This window comes from Chrysemys picta, chromosome 5 (assembly GCF_011386835.1).
Source record: "Chrysemys picta bellii isolate R12L10 chromosome 5, ASM1138683v2, whole genome shotgun sequence".
NCBI lineage: Eukaryota > Metazoa > Chordata > Testudines > Emydidae > Chrysemys > Chrysemys picta.
The window spans coordinates 14,225,451-14,245,473 of NC_088795.1; the positions used below are offsets into that span (position 1 = coordinate 14,225,451).

Here is a 20,023-nt window from a genome sequence, read left to right on the forward strand (position 1 = left end):
CCTCTCCTCATAAGTCATGTGCTCCAGCCCCCTAATCATTTTTGTTGCCCTCCGCTGGACTCTTTCCAATTTTTCCAAGTCCTTCTTGTAGTGTGGAGCCCAAAACTGGACACAGTACTCCAGATGAGGCCTCACCAATGTCGAATAGAGGGGAACGATCACGTCCCTTGATCTGCTGGCAATGCCCCTACTTATACAGCCCAGAATGCCGTTAGCCTTCTTGGCAACAAGGGCACACTGTTGACTCATATCCAGCTTCTCGTTCACTGTAACCCCTAGGTCCTTTTCTGCAGAACTGCTGCCTAGCCATTCAGTCCCTAGTCTGTAACAGTGCATGGGATTCTTCCGTCCTAAGTGCAGGACTCCGCACTTGTCGTTGTTGAACCTCATTAGGCTTCTTTTGGCCCAATCCTCTAATTTGTCTAGGTCCCTCTGTATCCTGTCCGTACCCTCCAGCGTATCTACCACTCCTCCCAGTTTAGTGTCATCTGCAAACTTGCTGAGAGTGCAGTCTTCGCCATCCTTCAGATCCTTAATGAAGATATTGAACAAAACCGGCCCCAGGACCGACCCCTGGGGCACTCCACTTGAAACCGACTGCCAACTAGACATGGAGCCGTTGATCACTATCCGTTGAGCCCGACGATCTAGCCAGCTTTCTATCCACCTTATAGTCCATTCATCCAGCCCATACTACTTTAACTTGCTGGAGTGTATCTTTCTCAGAGTGGTTGATTGCTCATCAAGTAGCCATGAAAGTCTTTACCAGATATGTACAAGCAGGATCCCTTTCAGCGACTCAACAATCAATACCATGTCATCCTTACTTCTGCACTGCTGCTGGCAATGGCACTGCCTTCAGAGCTGGGCAGTCAGCCAGCAGTCGCCACTCTTGGTCCGCCCAGCTCTGAAAGCAGTGCTGCCACCAGCAGCAGCAGCATAGAAGTAAGGGTAGCAAACCACTAAATGTGCATGCTGTTATTAGGGCATGCCAGAAATTGCAGTTCTACCAGAGTCGATGTTGGAAAAAGGACGAGCAAGGAAAAATCATGGACATTTGTTCATATTTCAAAAATCTGCCCAGCCAGAAATTGGAAGACCCCAAAAGAGGTCACGTCCAGGAAAACCTGGACATATGGTAACCCTACTCCAACCCCAAACCTTCCAAATGAAACTGCTGCAATAACTGAATAGGTCACAACAAAATTAAATTCCTGATGTCAGGACAGACATGAGGTAAGGCATGAAATAAGAGCAACAGTTATGTACTACCAGCTAAATTTAGCTTGTACCTGGCAGTAATCAGTCACAATATAATTAGCCTAGAACAACTCAGGTTAACAACTGTGTCTTCAAAAACCCAGCAATGTATGCATACATTGTTAATAAGGGCATCATTTTCAAAAACACCTAGTGATTTAGGAGCCTAAACCACATTTTCAAAAGTGACATAAGTACTTTTGAAAGTCAATGGCACTTTCACTCCTAAATCATTTTTTTAAATATTAAAGTCATTTCTGAACATTTTTACCTTAGGTGACAAACTATTTAATATTTCAAAGTTAGTGTTGCCTTAAATAACAGAATTTAGAGAAGAGGGAAGAAAGAGGGAAACGTAACTTAAGGACTGCAATATCGAACCTAGAACAATAGACTCCTGGTCCATGATTTGGACTCCTCGGTGCTATGGTAATACAAATAATAAACAACAGCAACTACACTAGGCCGGAAGTGACTTTGCTTATGTTAAACCTCCAAACTTGACCATTGTGAACTAAATGTTTCCAGAAGCCTGATCAAACTGAGATTTGGCCAAGTGCTCAGGTGATTAAATAGAAGTGACTCCTGCTTACTTATGAAACCATTACAGACACTGGTCACGTTTTCTTTTTCAAATTTGTTCAAGTGTGAAAGGTCTCTGTTTACAAATCTAGCAGCTGGACTTAAATCATGTTGTCTGTGTCAAGAACTTTCTCTCCAATTTCCGGGGGGAAAGGGGGGTGTTTGTGTCTCAGACCATTTTTTTTAATAATATAAATCTGGCTTTATGGTTGAGATATCACCTTTGAGCATTTGGAGCACAGTAAATGTTGAGTGCTTAGATTCATTCAGGACACAGATTACTTTACCTCATTTGATTGTCTTAGTGTCCCAAAATGCTCCTAGATAGGCCACTTAAAATACAAGTGTGACCTGTTTTGAAATCAATGTCAAAAGTTAAGATGTTATCAGTGAGTTTTTTAATTCTTAGCAAAGAAATGTTGCAGATTTTCTCTCAAAATTTTGTAACATTATTCTCTCTGTTAACTTGGATACATCAGCATGAAGATATAGCATCTAAAAATGGAATAAAATACTTTGGCCTCCTGTACATGCAGTTTTTCAGGAAGGTTTTTATTTTTGCAGTTTTTTTGCTGACCCCAATAGTTGGATTTGTTGAGAGATGTATCCAGATGCTGAAGTCTGTAAATTAAATGCTAAAAGCTTATGTGCAATTGGTTCCTACAGAAGGAAGTTTTATGGAAGGGATTACAAAAGCACAGATGGATTAAAATAGCATTATGTTTTAAGTAGCTCTCTTGTATACTTTCTATGAAAGCTGTATAAATGGTTGCATATTGGCTCCTTTTGAAAAAAAGCTCCATGTAGCCTTTAGTTTAAAGCTTACAGGTTAGGGTTCTTAAGCGTATACAACAATTTAAATTGAGCATCTAACACAATTTGGATTCAAACAAAATGAGATAAAGAAAACTTGTTTAGAATGTCATTGCAGAAAACATTAAAAACCCTAACACGCTGCAGACTTTGTCCTAGAAAATTTTTGTTTCCTAATGAATGACTGTGATGCTGATGTCCACTCTGATCAAAACAGTTGGTTCAGTTGAAAACTGACAAACTCATAGCTGGAAGTCAGGCCAATCCACTTGTGTGTTAGCAGAAGATCAAAAGAGGCTGCTACATGTGTGTGAATGTGTTTGGCGTTTAAACTTCATAAAATTAATGAGATTTTTGATGCATTATTTTCACTTATCTGTACCTTGTTAATATTTTGCATGGTATATGACTCCCAATATCTAAAATAACCCTCCAAGTATGAAAGAAACCTTATGTAATACAAATGAAGTACAGCAACGCCTCACTTAATGTCCTCCCGCTTAACGTTGTTTCAAAGTTACATCGCTGCTCAATTTGGGAACATGCTCGTTTAAAGTTGTTCAATGCTCCCTTATAAGGTTGTTTGGCTGCGTGCTCTGTCCATTGCTTGTAAGATTCTGTGGAAGAGCAGCGACTTTACAAGGGAGCATTGCACAAGTTCCTCTTCTCCGTCTCCTCCCCCTCCCTCCCAGCGCTTCCCTGCCGCCAAACAGCTGTTTGGCGGTGCTTAGGACTTTCTAGGAGGGAGGGGCAGGAGCGGGGAAGCGCAGCTGTTTGGCAGCGCTTAGGACTTTGGGGTGGGGGGGAAGGAGCGGGGATGCGGCTGTTTCGGAGAGGAGGTGGAGCCTGGAGTGGAGCAGGGACAGAAAGAGGCGGGCCTGGAACATCCCCCGGCAAAGTTGGCACCTGTTCTTCTCCGGGGAAGCTGCCGCTGCAAAGGTCCTTCCTAGCATCCTTGCCTGTAGCGGGCTGTGCCTGTGTGGGGTAAGCCAGGGCACTTCCAAACCACAGTACAGTACAGTACATAATGCCTTTTGTCTGCCCCAAAAAAATTCCTTGGAACCTAACCCCCCCGCATTTACATTAAATCTTATGGGAAAATTGGATTAGTTTAACATCGTTTCACTTAAAGTTGCATTTTTCAGAAACATAATTACAATGTTAAGTGAGGAGTTACTGTACTCTTATCAGAAAGGTCACTTCAAAGTGAGTGGTCAGTGTGGAGCATTCAGAGTTCAAAGACTCTAAAGCATCTGTCTCTCAGCACCACCAAAGAAAAAGCTATGTGATAGCTATAAATATGGATATAAAGGAAAATCCTTCATCTCTGGACTGTTTGGATTCTAATAAGACAGAATAACTGAATGAGAAGATGGAGATTCTCCAGAATTATTCTGGGTAGCCCTGGGAGACTTTTGGGAAACTGGCAGATTTATCTCTCTGCTACCATCTGGGATTAGAGACTGTGACTCACCTGTACATATTTTTACCTGCTTTAACTTCTCAATAATTTTTATTTCTTTTTCTTAGCTAGTAAACCTTTAGTTAGTTTACTATAGAATTGGCTACCAGCATTGTCTTGGGTGTGAGATCTAGAATGCAACTCAATCTGGGTGCGTAACTGGTCTCTTGGGAGTGGGAGTAACCTGGAATATTTGTGATTTGTGTGTGTATATATGACCATTTATCACAGAGTCCATCTTGCCTGGGTGGCAAGGCACACTGGAGTATCTAAGGGGACTGTCTGTGACTCCATTATAAAATTATTGTAAGACTTTAGGAGTTCATATTTGTTACTGTCTTGGGGAAATCTAATTATAGAACGTACCACCAGTTTGGGTGTCTGCCCTGCTTTTAACAGTCTGCCCTGAGGTAGGCACTCATGATTGTGAGCCACTCTAGACAGCGTGATAATGCCATCAAAGCATGGGATGATAAAGGATGTCTCCAAGGCGAAGTCACCTAGTTACCACTCAAGATTCATCAAGACAAATCCTAGAATCCATGAGTTGCATGCAGGCGATTAGTCGTGAAAATACTCAACTCCGTCTGAAAGCGCAAAATTTGAGAACGTTATATAAACCCAGGTGTACAAAAGGAACTACATAAGACAATATATTTGGCTATCCACTTAAGGTGAACAACTTTCTTGTACCATACCAATACTAGTTAATATATGGGCTGATTAGTCATTTTCTTGTTTAATTTTTAGTGTCTGTGATTTGTTATTCTGATTCTTTTAAAATTAACTCTAATTTGACAAATATTTATTATTTGTAGTCTGGTAGTGCCTAGAGGCCCCACAGGAGACGGGGGCTCCATTGTTCTAGACAGCATGCGTACATAGTAAAAGGCAATCCCTACCTCAAAGAGTTTACAACGTAAACAGACAATACAAAGGCAGAGGAAGGGAAGCATTCTTGTTAGCTGGGATTACATGGGTGGGTAGGGAAGAGGGGAGTGGTCAGGAGGTTGGAGTACTGCAAGGGGTAGGATGGCACTAGGCTTTGGAACCCCAGACACATGGCTCCTGTCATGCTTAGCTGTGGGCAGAGGGGAGGCGATGTGGCTTGCATGGAGTAGAGGTGTTATGAAAAGTAAAATCTTAAATCTCAGATTAGTGCACAAACGGAATACCTCTTGGGAATGTGTATTGTTCTAATTTGTATAAAATGCATGGCTATGATTTAAATGACAATCTGTATGAAACAAAGCTTTCAAAATGACCCCAGTAGAGATGCCAACACTTCAGATAATGGGCGAGTAAGTCTTATCAAGTGGTACTGTGCTGCGTCCAATTTGCATTTCGGGTTTCTCCCACTTTTTCTAAGTTACCATTTCAAACCATGAAATAAGGAAAGGAGAGGACATCAGGTTCTTTTATTGCTATTGGGTCTGCCTGTAATACAAATATTCACAAATTCAAGTGGGGTAATTACAAAAATCTAATTTGTAGGTGGAACGTTCATGTGTGTACAATACGCAGCTATATAACTGAGTTCTATCTACAAATCAGAAATATAAGTCTGGGAAGAAAAAAGACAATCATGGTCAAACATAGCTATTTATTATTTTTCTTATAAACAGCATTCAGTTTCTTACTGAAAAAACCTAGAATTTAAATATTTTTTCATCCCATCACATACAGCAATCTGTATACATTATTTACATCTCTCAAATAAACATGTTGCAGATTTTCAGACATTCAACTTTTTCTTTCTAATCAAAAGCTGTTTTGATCTAAAACTAAAATACCAATCAATAAAGCCTACAAACTGAAGCAATATTGGCACGGTTAGCTTACAGTACGGATTCCCATGTTGCATTTAATATTTTACACCTATTTTTTCTTCCAGCTGCTTTACGATGTATAAAGAAGTGAATATGAAGGTTACAGTGTCGCTTTTGCAATATCCTTTTGCCTCCAGCAATTAATTTTTATTCAAACCTCATTCACTTTTTTGCATTCTTCTCTCACCTCCATTGCACATCAAGATATTGCTTCCAGTAGTAGTATTTAGCAGTACAACTCCAGCATATAGGAAGAATCAAAACAGCAAAGAATTAAGTGTTCCCTTCAAGATTTGTGTCCCAAAATGTCCCTAGTTGCACAAGTACAAAAATAATGAGTACAGTTTAATGGCTATAAAAATTAATTTCCCCTAAAAATACAGTAATCTATGAAGAACAATTTAAGGAGAGTTCTTAAAACAAAAATGAGCTTTTTGAAATTTAGTCATTTTGCAGTCTTCAGTTGTTAAGAGGAAATTATATTTTAAAAGGAGAAAAAATGTGCGTAATACTATGAATGTCCATGTTAGTTATCTACTACAAAGATAAAACATCAAAACTTTTACACAGTTTTAAAACCTCAACACTAGAGGTGCTAGTGATTCAGTTTGGAAAACTCAAATGAAGTTACCAATCAAGAAAACAAGGCTCTAAATAATGGTGGGAATTTTCTGGTGGAAGAAACAGGCAGGTCTATATTCATGCTGCACCTTTAACAGTCCAGCTGAAAACTGTTGTTTTACATACAGTAATATAGCACTCCAGAAAAAAAAAATCACCAGTGTTGGGTGGCACAAAAAACTCTCTAAATGAAATAAGAAGAACAGGAGTACTTGTGGCACCTTAGAGACTAACAAATTTATTAGAGCATAAGCTTTCGTGGACTACAGCCCACTTCTTCGGATGCAAGAAGTGGGCTGTAGTCCACGAAAGCTTATGCTCTAATAAATTTGTTAGTCTCTAAGGTGCCACAAGTACTCCTGTTCTTCTTTTTGCGGATACAGACTAACACGGCTGTTACTCTGAAACCTGTCTAAATGAAATATTTGTAATAAAACTTTGTATGGTGATTCAGCGAAAGGGGGCTAAGAAAGAAAAAGGAGGAATCTGGAAGGTAAAGAAAGTCAATAGCAGCAAATAGGCATCTTATACCTGTGAAGTGAGTTTCAGAGACAGTGAGTGTTCAGTTCCAAAATATTAAATAGACGACAGTACCCCTCTGTTTTCTATCAAGGTAAATGCAAAAGTTCAAAGTTCTACATTGCATAGTAAGCAGTAAAATAAACTAGAGAGACTTGCAAACAGGCTATTTGCCCCCTTTTAAGATTTGTTTTCTTTCTCCGCCTCTACCATGTTGGACATCAATTCAGCTACCAGCAAGTCAGATGTGGCACATCTTCTCCACTTGTGCAGTTAACTTGAATCCCTGACTTGACTATGAAAGACTTAAAAATGTCTGTGATTGGAATTTATCTACTATCCTAATTGTGTAAATTCCCTAGACCAAATTCACCTCTGGCATAAGATAGCAGAACAGAACTAGTACAGTATGCCAACAGTGATCTCATCTCAAGGTAGATTACTTCCTGAAGTTACCACCCAAATCATCAATATGATCAAACACGCTGGTAGCTGAAAAATAGCAAAACCTGTTTAAAACCTTATTAAACTGTAAGGCCTTAACCTATACTGGGAGCATAACCAGGTCAGCTGTGGCTTGCATGGTTCTGCTCCCGGTGTTAACAAGGCCTAACGCTCCACTGTTTAATATCAAAACAATGAAATATCTAACAGAGTATCCCTTTATAACATGGATCTAGACTAGTGTTGTGGTTTAACGTTTTTTAAAAGATACTGTTCTGTTACCAAGTTTACTAGAGTCCAGCTGAGTTTAAAAACCAAGATGACTTTTGCTTAATATTTTGATGTGCCCATGCTCTACAAATGTAAACACACTCAATTCTGGTCCCAAGTCTTTTGCTAAAATATTTGAAAATTAAAAGCTGCAAGTATAATACAAAAAGGGATACTCTATCCCATGCACTGCATTAGTATCTTAGATGCTATCTTCAAAGGTTAGTATAATTAAAGAATATTCAAACAGCTTTATTTCAGACAGTGATCTCCAGGCTTTTATTACATATCTAGAAGTTAGTGTTAAAAAAGGTTTCCACCAACTATTTTTCACAGTCCACGTTTCATACTTCGTGTACACTACTCATGTCTTAACTTCAAAAAGGTTTGTCTTCCCTATTCAAAGTTGTAGTTTTAAGAGCCAAAATTATCTGAACAGTGACAGAATTAATGGCCTTCTGGATGCCAAGTAACAAACACAGAAGAATAAGATGCCCATGTGAGACTAATATTCTACATATTAAATTCTAATATATGAGAGTGTGAACTGCAGAAGAGTGTCCTGAATTTTTATAGCTGCTGTTTTAAAATTGAGATCAAATATCCAAAGTGAGGAGGCAGACCGTCAAAATAAATACAGCTACGGCTCAGCTACAGTCTGCAAATCCCTGCTTTTAAGTTTTGGATTCTTCAGGACATTAAGCTTTCTAATCTATTTCTGATTAGATCATATAAAAACACCTTTTAGTGCTCCATGCATTTTAAAAAAAATATTTACCGTGCCTGCAGGCTCTCAATAGAGAATGCTAATCCAGATAATCACAAGTAAACTGTTTTTTGAAGGGGCTTTCTGGTTAACACCGTTCTCATTTAGATATACAGCAAAGCACTGACTATGGCCATGTCTACATTACAGACTTACATCAGCATACAGCTGCTGCAGTTAGTGCATCGCTTGTGTGAGCGCATACGGGGCTCGTTGTGTCAGCAGAGCGCGTACTCACCAGGAGCACTTGTATCGATGCAGACTGTGGTGCACCATGGATAAGTATCCCACTGTGCAACTCGCCACCATCCGGTGCACTATCTTTTAGGAAGTTTTGACCATGTTTGATGGGGCAGAAATGAGTTGGGCAGGGTTATTGGAAGCATGGGGTCAACTTTCCAGTTTGCAACGGTCTCCATCCCATAGCACCATCTTTATCCCATAATTTTGGAGACTTTTTTTCAAAATCCTACAAACCCGTTTGGCTCTCCTTGCTGTCTGCCATCTCTGACAAAAGCATGGATCCTGCACACCTCTGCACTATTTTAATGAGTATTGCAAGCACAGGGTGCACGTTCCTGCAGTAACTGCAGAACCACAAGAAGAGATGAGGGGAACAGGATGATTCCTTGGATGACAGATTGCTGTGGGACACAGAGGACCAATTCAAGGTTCTTGTTGGCATTCATGGAGCAGCTGCAAATCGTGGAGCACTGCTTCTGGGCCCAAGAAACAAGCACTGACTGGTGGGATTGCATCATAATGCAGGATTGAAGAAAAGAGAAGAATTGAGGGGGGATTTGAGAGCTGCTTTCAACTACCTGAAAGGCGGTTCCAAAGAGGATGGATCTAGACTGTTCTCAGTGGTAGCAGATGACAGAACAAGGAGTAATGGTTTCAAGTTGCAGTGGGGGAGGTTTAGGTTGGATATTAGGAAAAACTTTTTCACCAGGAAGGTGGTGAAGCACTGGAATGGGTTACCTAGGGAGATGGTGGAATCTCCTTCCTTAGAGGTTTTTAAGGTCAGGCTTGACAAAGTCCTGGCTGGGATGATTTAGTTGGGGATTTGTCCTGCTTTGAGCAGGGGGGTGGACTAGATGACCTCCTGAGGTCCCTTCCAACCCTGATATTCTATGAGGTTTGGGATGACAAGCAGTGGCTGCCAAACTTTCGGATGTGTAAGGCCACATTCCTAGATCTGTGTGCTGAGCTCATCCAAGCCCTCCAGTGCAGGGACACCAGAATGAGAGCTGCATTGACAGCTTTTGATACAGTCTCCCACAGTATTCTTGCCAGCAAATTAAAGAAGTATGGGCTGGATGAATGGACTATAAGATGGATAGAAAGCTGGGTACATCATTGGGCTCAACGGGTAGTGATCAATGACTCCATGTCTAGTTGGCAGCTGGTATCAAGTGGAGTGTTCCAAGGGTCGGTCCTGGGGCCGGTTTTGTTCAGTGTCTTCGTTAATGATCTGGAGGATGGCATGGATTGCACCCTCAGCAAGTTTGCGGATGACACTAAACTGGGAGGAGTGGTAGATACGCTGGAGGGTAGGGATGGGATATAGAGGGACCTAGACAAATTAGAGGACTGGGCCAAAAGAAATCTGATGAGGTTCAACAAGAACAAGTGCAGAGTCCTGCACTTAGGATGGAAGAATCCCATGCACTGCTACAGATTAGGGACCGAGCGGCAGCAGTTCTGCAGAAAAGGACCTAGGGGTTACAGTGGACGAGAAGCTGGATATGAGTCAACAGTGTGCTCTTGTTGCCAAGAAGGTTAACGGCATTTTGGGCTGTATAAGTAGAAGCAATGCCAGCAGATCGAGGGACCTGATCATTCCCCTCTATTTGGCATTGGTGAGGCCTCATCTGGAGTACCGTGTCCAGTTTTGGGCTCCACACTACAAGAAGGATGTGGAAACATTGGAAAGAGTCCAATGGAGGGCAACAAAAATGATTAGGGGTCTGGAGCACACAACTTATGAGGAGAGGCTGAGGGGACTGGGACTATTTAGTCTGCAGAAGAGAAGAACGAGGGGGGATTTGATAGCTGCTTTCAACTACCTGAAAGGGGGTTCCAAAAATGATGGATCTAGACTGTTCTCAGTGGTAGCAGATGACAGAACAAGGAGTAATGGTCTCAAGTTGCAGTGGGGGAGGTTTAGGTTGGATATTAGGAAAAACTTTTTCACTAGGAGGGTGGTGAAGCACTAGAATGGGTTACCTAGGGAGGTGGTGGAATCTCCTTCCTTATAGAGGTTTTTAAGGTCAGGCTTGACAAAGCCCTGGCTGGGATGATTTAGTTGGGGATGGGTCCTGCTTTGAGCAGGGGGTTGGACTAGATGACCTCCTGAGGTCCCTTCCAACCCTGATATTCTATGATTCTAGTAGTATAGGGCAATGGCACTAAATACCGGCACCATTTTCCACAGGCAGTGGTGATTTTAGCTGATATTTCACTCCTGAGGGTAACAGAGGCAGAGAGAACACAGCTGCTGCTGGTGTCCAGAAGCTGCCCAGGCCCGTATGCTGCTAGCCTGTGTACTGCAATGGTGCCTGCTAAAGTTATCGCTGACTGGCGTGGGCAAGTGTCCTTCCGTGGCAGTAGAAATAAGGCTGCCATCCCTAGAAACCATTGGCAGAGGATTGCAGAGTTCCTCCACGAAAGTTTCATTGAGATCTCCACAGAGGATTCAAGGGACATCCCTGCGCACATAAACAAACTGTTCTGTATTCCCCCGCCCCCCCAACTCTAGAGCAACTCTGCCTCTCTTGGCTGTACCACTCCCTCTTCTAGCACAAGTTTCTTCTTGATAACTCAAAAGATATGCCCTGCTACTTTGAGATGGGAGCATCTCTGTTATTGAAAATTAAACTACACACTTATCTGAGCTTTCTTCCCCTGCATTGGGCTCTCCTGTGCTCAACTGGTGGGACTGGCTGGACTGTGGTGGAGTCAAAAACAGGTCCTGGCTTGCTGGGCAGCTGGATCCCCGCAGCATCTGTCCCCCGTACTTCTCCTCCTCTTCCTCGTCCATCACCTCCTCCTCGCTGTTCATGGCGGGGGCCTGTGACTCAGGCTCCTCAGAGGTATCCATGGTGCTTTCAGAGAGGGGGGTGGTTTCTCCACCAGATATAGCATGCAGCAATTTGTAAATGCGGCAGGTCTATGGCTTGGCAATGGATTGATTGTTGATGGCCTTCTGGTATGCCTGCCACAGCTCCTTGGCTTTCATGTGTTGGTCCCTGACGTATCCCTTCTCCTGCATCCCCCGAGCAATCTGCTCATAGATATCCACATTTCTACTGCTCATTCGGAGCTGTGCCTGCACAGCCTCGTTCCCCGGAGGCCCAGGAGATCCAATTCCTCCTGTGTATTCCAGGCAGGAGCACATCCAGAGCATGTAGGCAGCATCATCAGCTGGGCAGTCCAACTGAACAATGGAGAGCTGCTAGGTGTGCTCGCCAAGCCAGAAAAAGGAATTTCAAAAATTAATGGGGCTTTAAAAGGTGGGAGTGGGGGAGAGACGCTTCTGGCCTCTGTGCCCCTGAGCAGTGGAATTCACAATGGTGACCACAGTGATCAGTGTGGGGCAGCTGCTGGAGGACAGTAACAGTCAACGTAAATAACGTAGTGTCTACACTCGCAATGCATCGACCTAATCATCAACCATAGCTCTATGCCGCTCAGGGAGGTGGTGTTATTAAATTGGCATAGCAGGGCACTTATGTCACCGGGAGCCACATTTAAGTGAAGACACTTGCACAACGAGGTCAACATATGATGCCTTTTGTCAACATAACTTTGTAGCGTAGACCAGGCCAACGTCTAGTGCCTTCTAGAGATGTGAGAAGATTACCAATGGTCAAAATCTTTTTCCTCTTGCCAGAAGCATAATCTGCACACTGAACACCCACACTAGCCTGTAAACCAATACTGATTACAGTAAGCTCAGCAAAGCAGTTTTCAGTGGAAATGAAAATTAACGATGCAGATGCTGTTAGCTATTAAAAGCAGCACCATTTACGCCTCCATACGATTAAAAGCCTGTCAGTGTATTTCCATTACAAGCCCCCAATTTTCAGCTATAAAATGTTCTTCAGACTGAAGCGAAGCATAAAAGGCCACAGACCCAAGAGCAATTTAAAAATTTAGTTTTCTTCATGCCTGAAGTGCATTAGAACAGTTTGTTCAGTTTAAGTTTTAGGGGATGACTCTGCCCTCTGAATAGTCAGATGGATGCCAGCACCATTTAGCCTGTTGAGTAATTATCCAGGAACTAAAGAGACCCTCGGACCATAACAGATCTACAGTTAATTATAGCTAGAGTTCTGAAACTGGATTTAGTATCTGGATCAGTTGTCTACCCCATCCCACACATGTGAATAGCCCCCAAAAGCAAGGAAATAAAGTATTAACACCAATACTCAGGCACCAATTTGTGCAGCTCAGCCTAGATAAGTATCAAGTTCCCTGTGATCTTACTTAACACAGGAGACCAAGACCAACCCCTTTTATGTGCACAGCACAGTTTGCTGGGCAGGAGACACACACAGGGAACCTCTTTCTCCAACACTTGAATGAGAGGTGGGGGGACTGGTTCTTGCACAAGCCAGTACACCGCAGTCTCAGAGTGGGCATGTTCTGACACTAGGGAGTGCATTCAGACGTACAGCCAGCTAGTACATGCACTGCTGTCTGAAGCACATCCAAGCTGCCCTTGCTGTGGACTCCTGAAGTAAATTACACATTGCTGTGCTCTTCCTAGTAGTACTGGCCCAGAGCCTATAAACTCTAGGAACAGTGAGTTAGTAAAACAGTGAGTTGGGTGTGAATATTCCAGTTACAGGAAAACAAATTGTGTTCGTACCCTTTTTACTTCTTTCTGATGTAGGAAGATCTCAAAGATCTTCTTCCCAAAAGCAGGTAAGGGGTTCTGTTTGTTTTTTCCACATAAGGGAGAGACTGGAACATCAGCAATTGAGAGGAGAGGGGATTTTAGTCTGACTTTTTAAACCTGTTTTTTGTTCAAATACTTGAAAGAAAATCAATCTGTGTGAAAGATTCAAACATCTTGACCCTTTAACTGTGGGCTCAGAAAGCGCCCACTCCGGTTTTTCACGGAGGCTTCCAGAAAAAACAGGAAGCCGAGAACTGACATTTCTAATATAAGAGAGCAAAAGAATGTCAGCTTCTTCTCCTTTTCACCCCATTTTTTGGTAACATCTTTCAGACCTAGATATATCACAAAGAAGGGAAAAAAAGACAAACCTAATTGCTTCCCCCACTCCTTGGCAGCTTGTCTTTAAGGCCGATAAAACCCTGTGCTGTAATTTGACCTATAAATCCAAGACGTAGATCAGCTAACAGACATGCAAGGGATTTGTATAGCTTAAAGAAACATTTTGATGAAGCTGAAGGAACAACGTCTGAATGATAATTATAATTTTAACTTCTCTGCTGCCAACAATTGCTGCCATACTAGTGTAATCAATTGTAAGATACAATGTGAGCACGGCTTACAAATTAGTAAGGGAAGCTCAGGTAACAGCTATCTAAAACTTGGTCTTTCTATAAAGGAGATGCAATGAACAGACTATCAAGGCAGTTTGCTAGTCCATAGCTGGATTCCCAGAGCTATGCTTAGTTCAAGAAATAAATAAGGTTACGATATTAGTAATCGGTGAAGCAAACAAAAAGTCAGCTAATATCAGCTTTTGCTACACTAGAAATCTTTTGCCCAATTGGAGGATATTTGTTTAGGTAAAAGGTTGTTTTCAAGCTTCAGATGATTTTGCTCAGTAAATAATAGTAAAGCAATGGAGTTTCCTATTTCAAGAATGTAGGCTTGACTTCCAAAATTAAGTGTGTATGTAATCTGTTTATGCAAATACCAGTTACATCTGCAAGCACAAATGGCCAGTTACAAATTTTGCAGGCTCTTTGCATGTGTAATTGTGTTTTTCCATACATAATTACCCACTCCTAACTATCAAAGTCAAAAATGTGTGTCAAGCAGGTGTGTGAAATGTTTGCATGGTTTCAGGATATCCTGCAACACTTCTATTGTTCTGTCACAAACTGTAAAAATCTAAAGATCACCAAGGTTCAAGAGCCATGGTAGTGCATAATAATAATAGCTAGTTCTTTTATAGTGCTTTTCATCTTTTGCTCTCAAAGTGCTTTACAAAGGAGGTCAGTATCATGGGTCAATTTACGTCTTTGCATCAAAATCATGTAAAATCTGTGGTTGTGCTAAGTTATGATGCAAGAGCAGGTGAAAACTGGCTACTTTTTCATTTTGAGATTTGGCACCTAGATACTGATGATACTATGGGGCTGGCACATTACAAATGTGGAAGACAAATGTATTTGAAGCCAAAATTGGATAGATACAAAGATACACAGACTGAAAGCAAAGATACATTCCATATGAATTTCTGAGATGGGAACCCCCTGAGTTTCACATAGCTATAGCACAGAGATGTCCAAATAGTAGTCTGTGGACCACTTTCAGGTGGTCAATGGAAATGTCTTGTCACATGGTACTGGTTCTCCCAGTTTCCAGTTTGAGAGAAACAGGACCAGAAAGGGAGGGAGATATGAAAAAGGAAATTGTGGGATTGTTTTCTCAAAAAGAACAAAAGCACTTGCCACACTAAAAACAGCTAAAATATACAAATCTTACTTAATATAACTTTCCCCGTGTAAACAATTGCTATAGTTACCCCAGACACCTCATACAATTATGAATGAGATGGGCTGTGGGCCTTCTGATTGCAAATGGAAAGTGGTCCACAAGACAATCTTTCTACAAAGAGATGTTCTCTTACGAAAAAGCTTGAGAATCTGAACTCTAATCTTGAGTTAGCTTTTTACTGTTCACATTTAAATGGCATCACTCTAGTGGATTTAAAACAAGATTTTTCTTAATATTACCTACGTGTCATTTTTGATGATGAATAAATAGATCTTTCTTTCTCACTGAAGACACTTTTGCAAATTGGTTGGCTCATTTGGGAAATACTAGGAAACTTTATTAAAGGAAGTAATGTACCTTACAGTACATTAGGCTGGCCTGAGTTGATATTTATATTAACAAAATAAATATATGTAACAAGCAGTGCAAAATTACAGTGGAATGGAGAGCCAGCCCTCTGCTATCCTGGGTTGTCCATGGTTTTAAAATCTTTATCATTTAGGTCTGGTGACTAGGACATGAGCTGAAGTGTCACCATCACTATAATTTTTTATTTTTACTTTTTTGGTTTTTTAGAAATACCTAGTTTTGAGAAGCTTTATATTCATCTCTCTTAAAAAATGGTGATGCTGTGTATTAAAAGCTGGAGATCACTGATTTAAGTAAGTTATGGCTTTTGTACTTTAAGCATATATATTCTAAACCAAGCATCAGTAAGTGTCCTGGATAGGTTATATTTTCTGTTTCCAGCAATGTTCAGTATTGTGTGTGCTTTGCACCTCAGAAGTGAGTCTGCCAAGGCACTTAGAGAATGTAAGTCTTTTAGGGACTTCATGAGAATGGGCTACAATTGACACAAAACAACCCATCCATCAGCAGTGTCAAATCTCCCAACAAGCATACTTCCTTTATAAACACTCAAAATCTACTAAAAATCCACAATGAGAAAAAAAAAGCCATTTACTGCATGTCACTAAAAGACAAAGATTTCCCCTAATAAAAGCACAAAGAATGGATCTTGACTGCCTGTAAGAACAGAACAAGGTTTTGTTTTGTTTTCAAAACAGAACAAAACAAACAAACAAAACCCCCAGAAATACCACACGCTTGCTATTTCCACAAATCCACTTCCTTTTATCTATCCTTGGAGGTCAGTTTTTCAATCAGTTCTTGAAGTGGAGCCAGTTCTCTTCTGTCAATAAGGTTGAATTCCTGTAGAAGAGGGGGAAAAACAACATTTTACTTGAACAGACAATGTAGTATTAGTACCAGCTTTACCTTTAATTATAAAGTTACCCTGCAGTTTGCAATCGTCCAGGCTTACCTGTTAGCCATTTTCAACATGTAGGTAGCTGGTTCAAATCCAATCTAGGTCACTAATGACTAAACATGGTTACAATCAGAAGGCTATTCAGCAGCCTATGTGAAATGAATCAGTGCACTCAATAAAGTGCCTCGTAGATCTATATTCCAAAAAAAGATTTTACTTCACACTCAGTAAACTCCCTTCTCAGATCCTGTTCTGCATTAAGGCCATCCAGCAATGCAGCTCAGACAGTATTCCCCCTTTTATAACTTCTAAAGGGCCACTTCCTTGATGGAAAAACAGTAGCAGCCAGTAAATGCGCTCTCTGCAGCTTGATTTCAGAGTTTTCTTCTTCTACTGGCTGTGAATTAAGGTTTTCTTTGGTACTTGTCTGTCTTGTGGAAACATGTCATAATCCACTGTTGCAATCTGTTAATACTTATAGCAATAATTATACACTACAATACCAATAAGGTAGCATCTTGGGCTTAGAGCTGCCCAGTTATGTAAAAACACCTGCTTCTATACCGACTGCTAGAAAACTCAAAGAATGGTATTTTTATATATCGACATTTTAATATATGCTGTCTTCAGAGTAGAAGGCAACCATTATCACAGCATTCTTATGCTAATTTACCTGAACAAAAAAAATAAAGTGCTTGAAGGATGTGTTAAGATGTGCCTCTTCTTGTAGCTGGATTACTGGATCAAAGTGCTGGTGGTAAATGTGAGCATAAACTCTAAAGAGACGCTTTAGAATGGTCTTTGCCACTGACATGAAGTTCTTTGGGAAAGGAACACCTAAAAAGAAACAAATTTATGGTAAGCTCTTTGGGGCAAAAACTGGGTCTTCATAGATTTTAAAGCCAGAGGGACGATTATGCTCACTTAGCACATAACACGGGCCATGGATTTCACCCGTGATTCCTACATCAAGCCCATAACTCCTATCTGAGCTAGAGCATATGTTGAAGAAAGACATCCCATTCTTGCTTTAAAGACTTCAAATGATGGAAAATCCCCCGCGTCTCTACGTAAATTGTTCCAATGGTTACCCTTCCTGTCAAAAAAATTGCACCTAATTTCTAGTTTGAATTTGTCTAGCTTCAGCTTCCACCCACTTGTTATGCCTTAGTCTGCTAGATTAAAGTGTCCTCTACTATCAGAAATCTTCTCTCCATATAGGTACATAACTATGATCAAGTTACCTCTCAACCTTGGATAAACTAAATAGATTGAGCTTCTTTTGTGTCTCACCTTATGACAGACTTCAAATCATTCTTGTAGCTCTTTTCTGAACCCTTTCCAATTTATCAAAATACCCTTTATACTGTGGGCACCAGAACTGGACGGAGTATGTCAGTAGTGGTCTCACTAAACCCTTATACTGGGGTAATAAAACCTCCTTACTCCTACTAAATATTTCCTTGCTTATACATCTAAGGATTGCATTTGCTCTCTTAAGCTACTGCATCACATTAGCAGTGCATGTTCACTTGGTTATCCACTATGACCCTGTTAGTCATTTTCTGAGTCACTGCTTTCCAAAATATAGTCCCTCATCCTATTAAAAAAAGTCTTCATATATACTTGAACAGGGCCAAACAAAATGGAGATCCGAGCCCTCTGGGCACTACAGTAAGATCAATATTGAATAATTAAAAAACACTATTAACATTACTGTTAATAATAATAAAAGCAGCTGTCCTCTCCCCCACTCGCTGTGCCCAACAGCTCTGAACTGAAGCACTAAAGCAAATGCCATCTTGCTAACCGGTTCCACGTTGCCACCTACTGAGCAGGGTATAGCTGGGAAGAGGGATGACTTAAAAAACAAAACCTATTATAGGTTCATTGCACCTGACTAAAACCATGAACAAGTAAAAGCAAAAGCCATTTGATTTTGACAGATGGTCCATTTTTTAAAATGGGCTGTCATTAGCGGCTTGCTGAATAGTGCCATGCATTTAAAGAAGCCTCCTCAAAACAAAAACATTTCCCAATTTATTTGTAAACAATAAGTTCTGTATTCACAATCCAGGGTGCAAAGCTGACCCAGTAGGGGAATGCCTCCTTGGGGCTATGCATCTTTCCTGCACAGAAACTTATTTTGGTAGTTGGGAAAACACTATATTCTACAAAAAGATACTGAGGATAGGGTACAGGGGTTGGAATGACTTTTCCTCCTCTCCTATTTCTCTAGAGCAACACCCTCCTTTTTAAAAGGAGATAGCTGAAGAATCAATGAAAATACAGTTGCTTATTAAATAGAAACACCCTTTTTCTACATCCTGAATTTTAAACAGGTTTTTATTAAGGATTGCTCTTTTATGTATCATGTCTGATAGCCAGGCACACAAATTGTACCTGCTTAAACAGATGCAAGTACCTTTCAGTGTACTAATAAATTGTTCTTTAACTGTGCTACAGTAGTCACTAATCATTTAAATAACAACTCAATATTCAACAGTTCACTATTTCTATTTATTGCTGAGTTCCCTTTGGGGTTGAATCAATATTTTTCCTTCCTGTAAATTCAGACACAAAGCTATACATGCTTTTCAATGCCCAGAGATCTTAATAGTCCTGTACAACAGGATGCTGATTTCACTGTTCATTTTTACCTATTTTGGATGGAAATAGTGTTTCGTCATCCAGCTGATCCTGGACCCAAGTCATCAGGTAATCAATGTACTTTGGTGCCGAGCACTTGATTGGTTTCTTTATGTTTGTCCCATCTGCCCAGTGATACTCGTATCTGGGTTGGAACAGAAAGGAGACATCTCTTTAACACACAACTGAGTCACTCATACAAAAGCCTTGGCAAGGTTTTTTTGTTTCTGTTTAAGGATTGAACTTGATTTTTATAATGCTTTTAGAGAGACACACTCCTGGTCCTTCCCTATCTCCAAGGGAGTGAACGTATTGCCAACCCAGGAATGAAAAGGACTGCTGAGTGCTGCAGTGCTAAACTCCTCCCAAAGGAACCAATGAGCTATATTATATTCCTATAGTATATTATATTCCTCTAAATACAAAAGAGAATGATACTGCCAGTTTAAAACCATGTGCTTTCAGAGAAAACATCGTTACCTATCCTACAAATCTGATCTTAAATTATGAGAACTGAAATAATTTAAATAAATCTTATTAACTTTTAAACAGCTTAAGTTTAGGCTTCATTTTTTTCAGCTTGGACTGAAAATAGCCTAGTCACTGAAAATAGCCTAGTCACTTTCATTTTCTATTCTTAACACAATAGCAGAATGCTGTGATGTTTGTGTGGCAAACAGCAGGGGAATGTTTGTTTAAAAATGTTTCCTCCAGAATTAAAATTATGAGAACAATTTTATTGGTCATACATCTTTGTAAAATATGTTTAAAATATATTTGTTTAAACAAGAGCAAAATGGTGGACACAATTTAATCAGACAGTGTCTGTTTT

General features: G+C 40.6%; 1 protein-coding gene and 1 long non-coding RNA gene across 2 annotated transcripts in view; both read right to left on the reverse strand.

Moving 5' to 3' along the window:
* Positions 1 to 5,706: 5,706 nt before the first annotated feature.
* Positions 5,707 to 10,177, reverse strand: LOC122174298 (uncharacterized). The gene is made up of 2 exons (XR_006175909.2): positions 6,976 to 10,177; positions 5,707 to 6,747 (listed from the first exon to the last, which is right to left on the reverse strand). It is a non-coding gene; the product is annotated as an uncharacterized LOC122174298 (long non-coding RNA).
* Positions 10,178 to 13,659: 3,482 nt separating this feature from the next.
* The window catches only part of MOB1B (MOB kinase activator 1B), a 72,089-nt gene continuing 65,725 nt past the window's right edge, over positions 13,660 to 20,023 (reverse strand). Inside the window, exons 4-6 of the mRNA XM_042856338.2 lie at positions 19,203 to 19,336; positions 17,216 to 17,379; positions 13,660 to 16,484 (exon numbers count right to left, since the gene is read on the reverse strand). Coding sequence (XP_042712272.1) covers positions 16,407 to 16,484; positions 17,216 to 17,379; positions 19,203 to 19,336 — 376 coding nt within the window. The 3' untranslated portion in view covers positions 13,660 to 16,406. The remainder of the gene's footprint in view (positions 16,485 to 17,215; positions 17,380 to 19,202; positions 19,337 to 20,023) is intronic.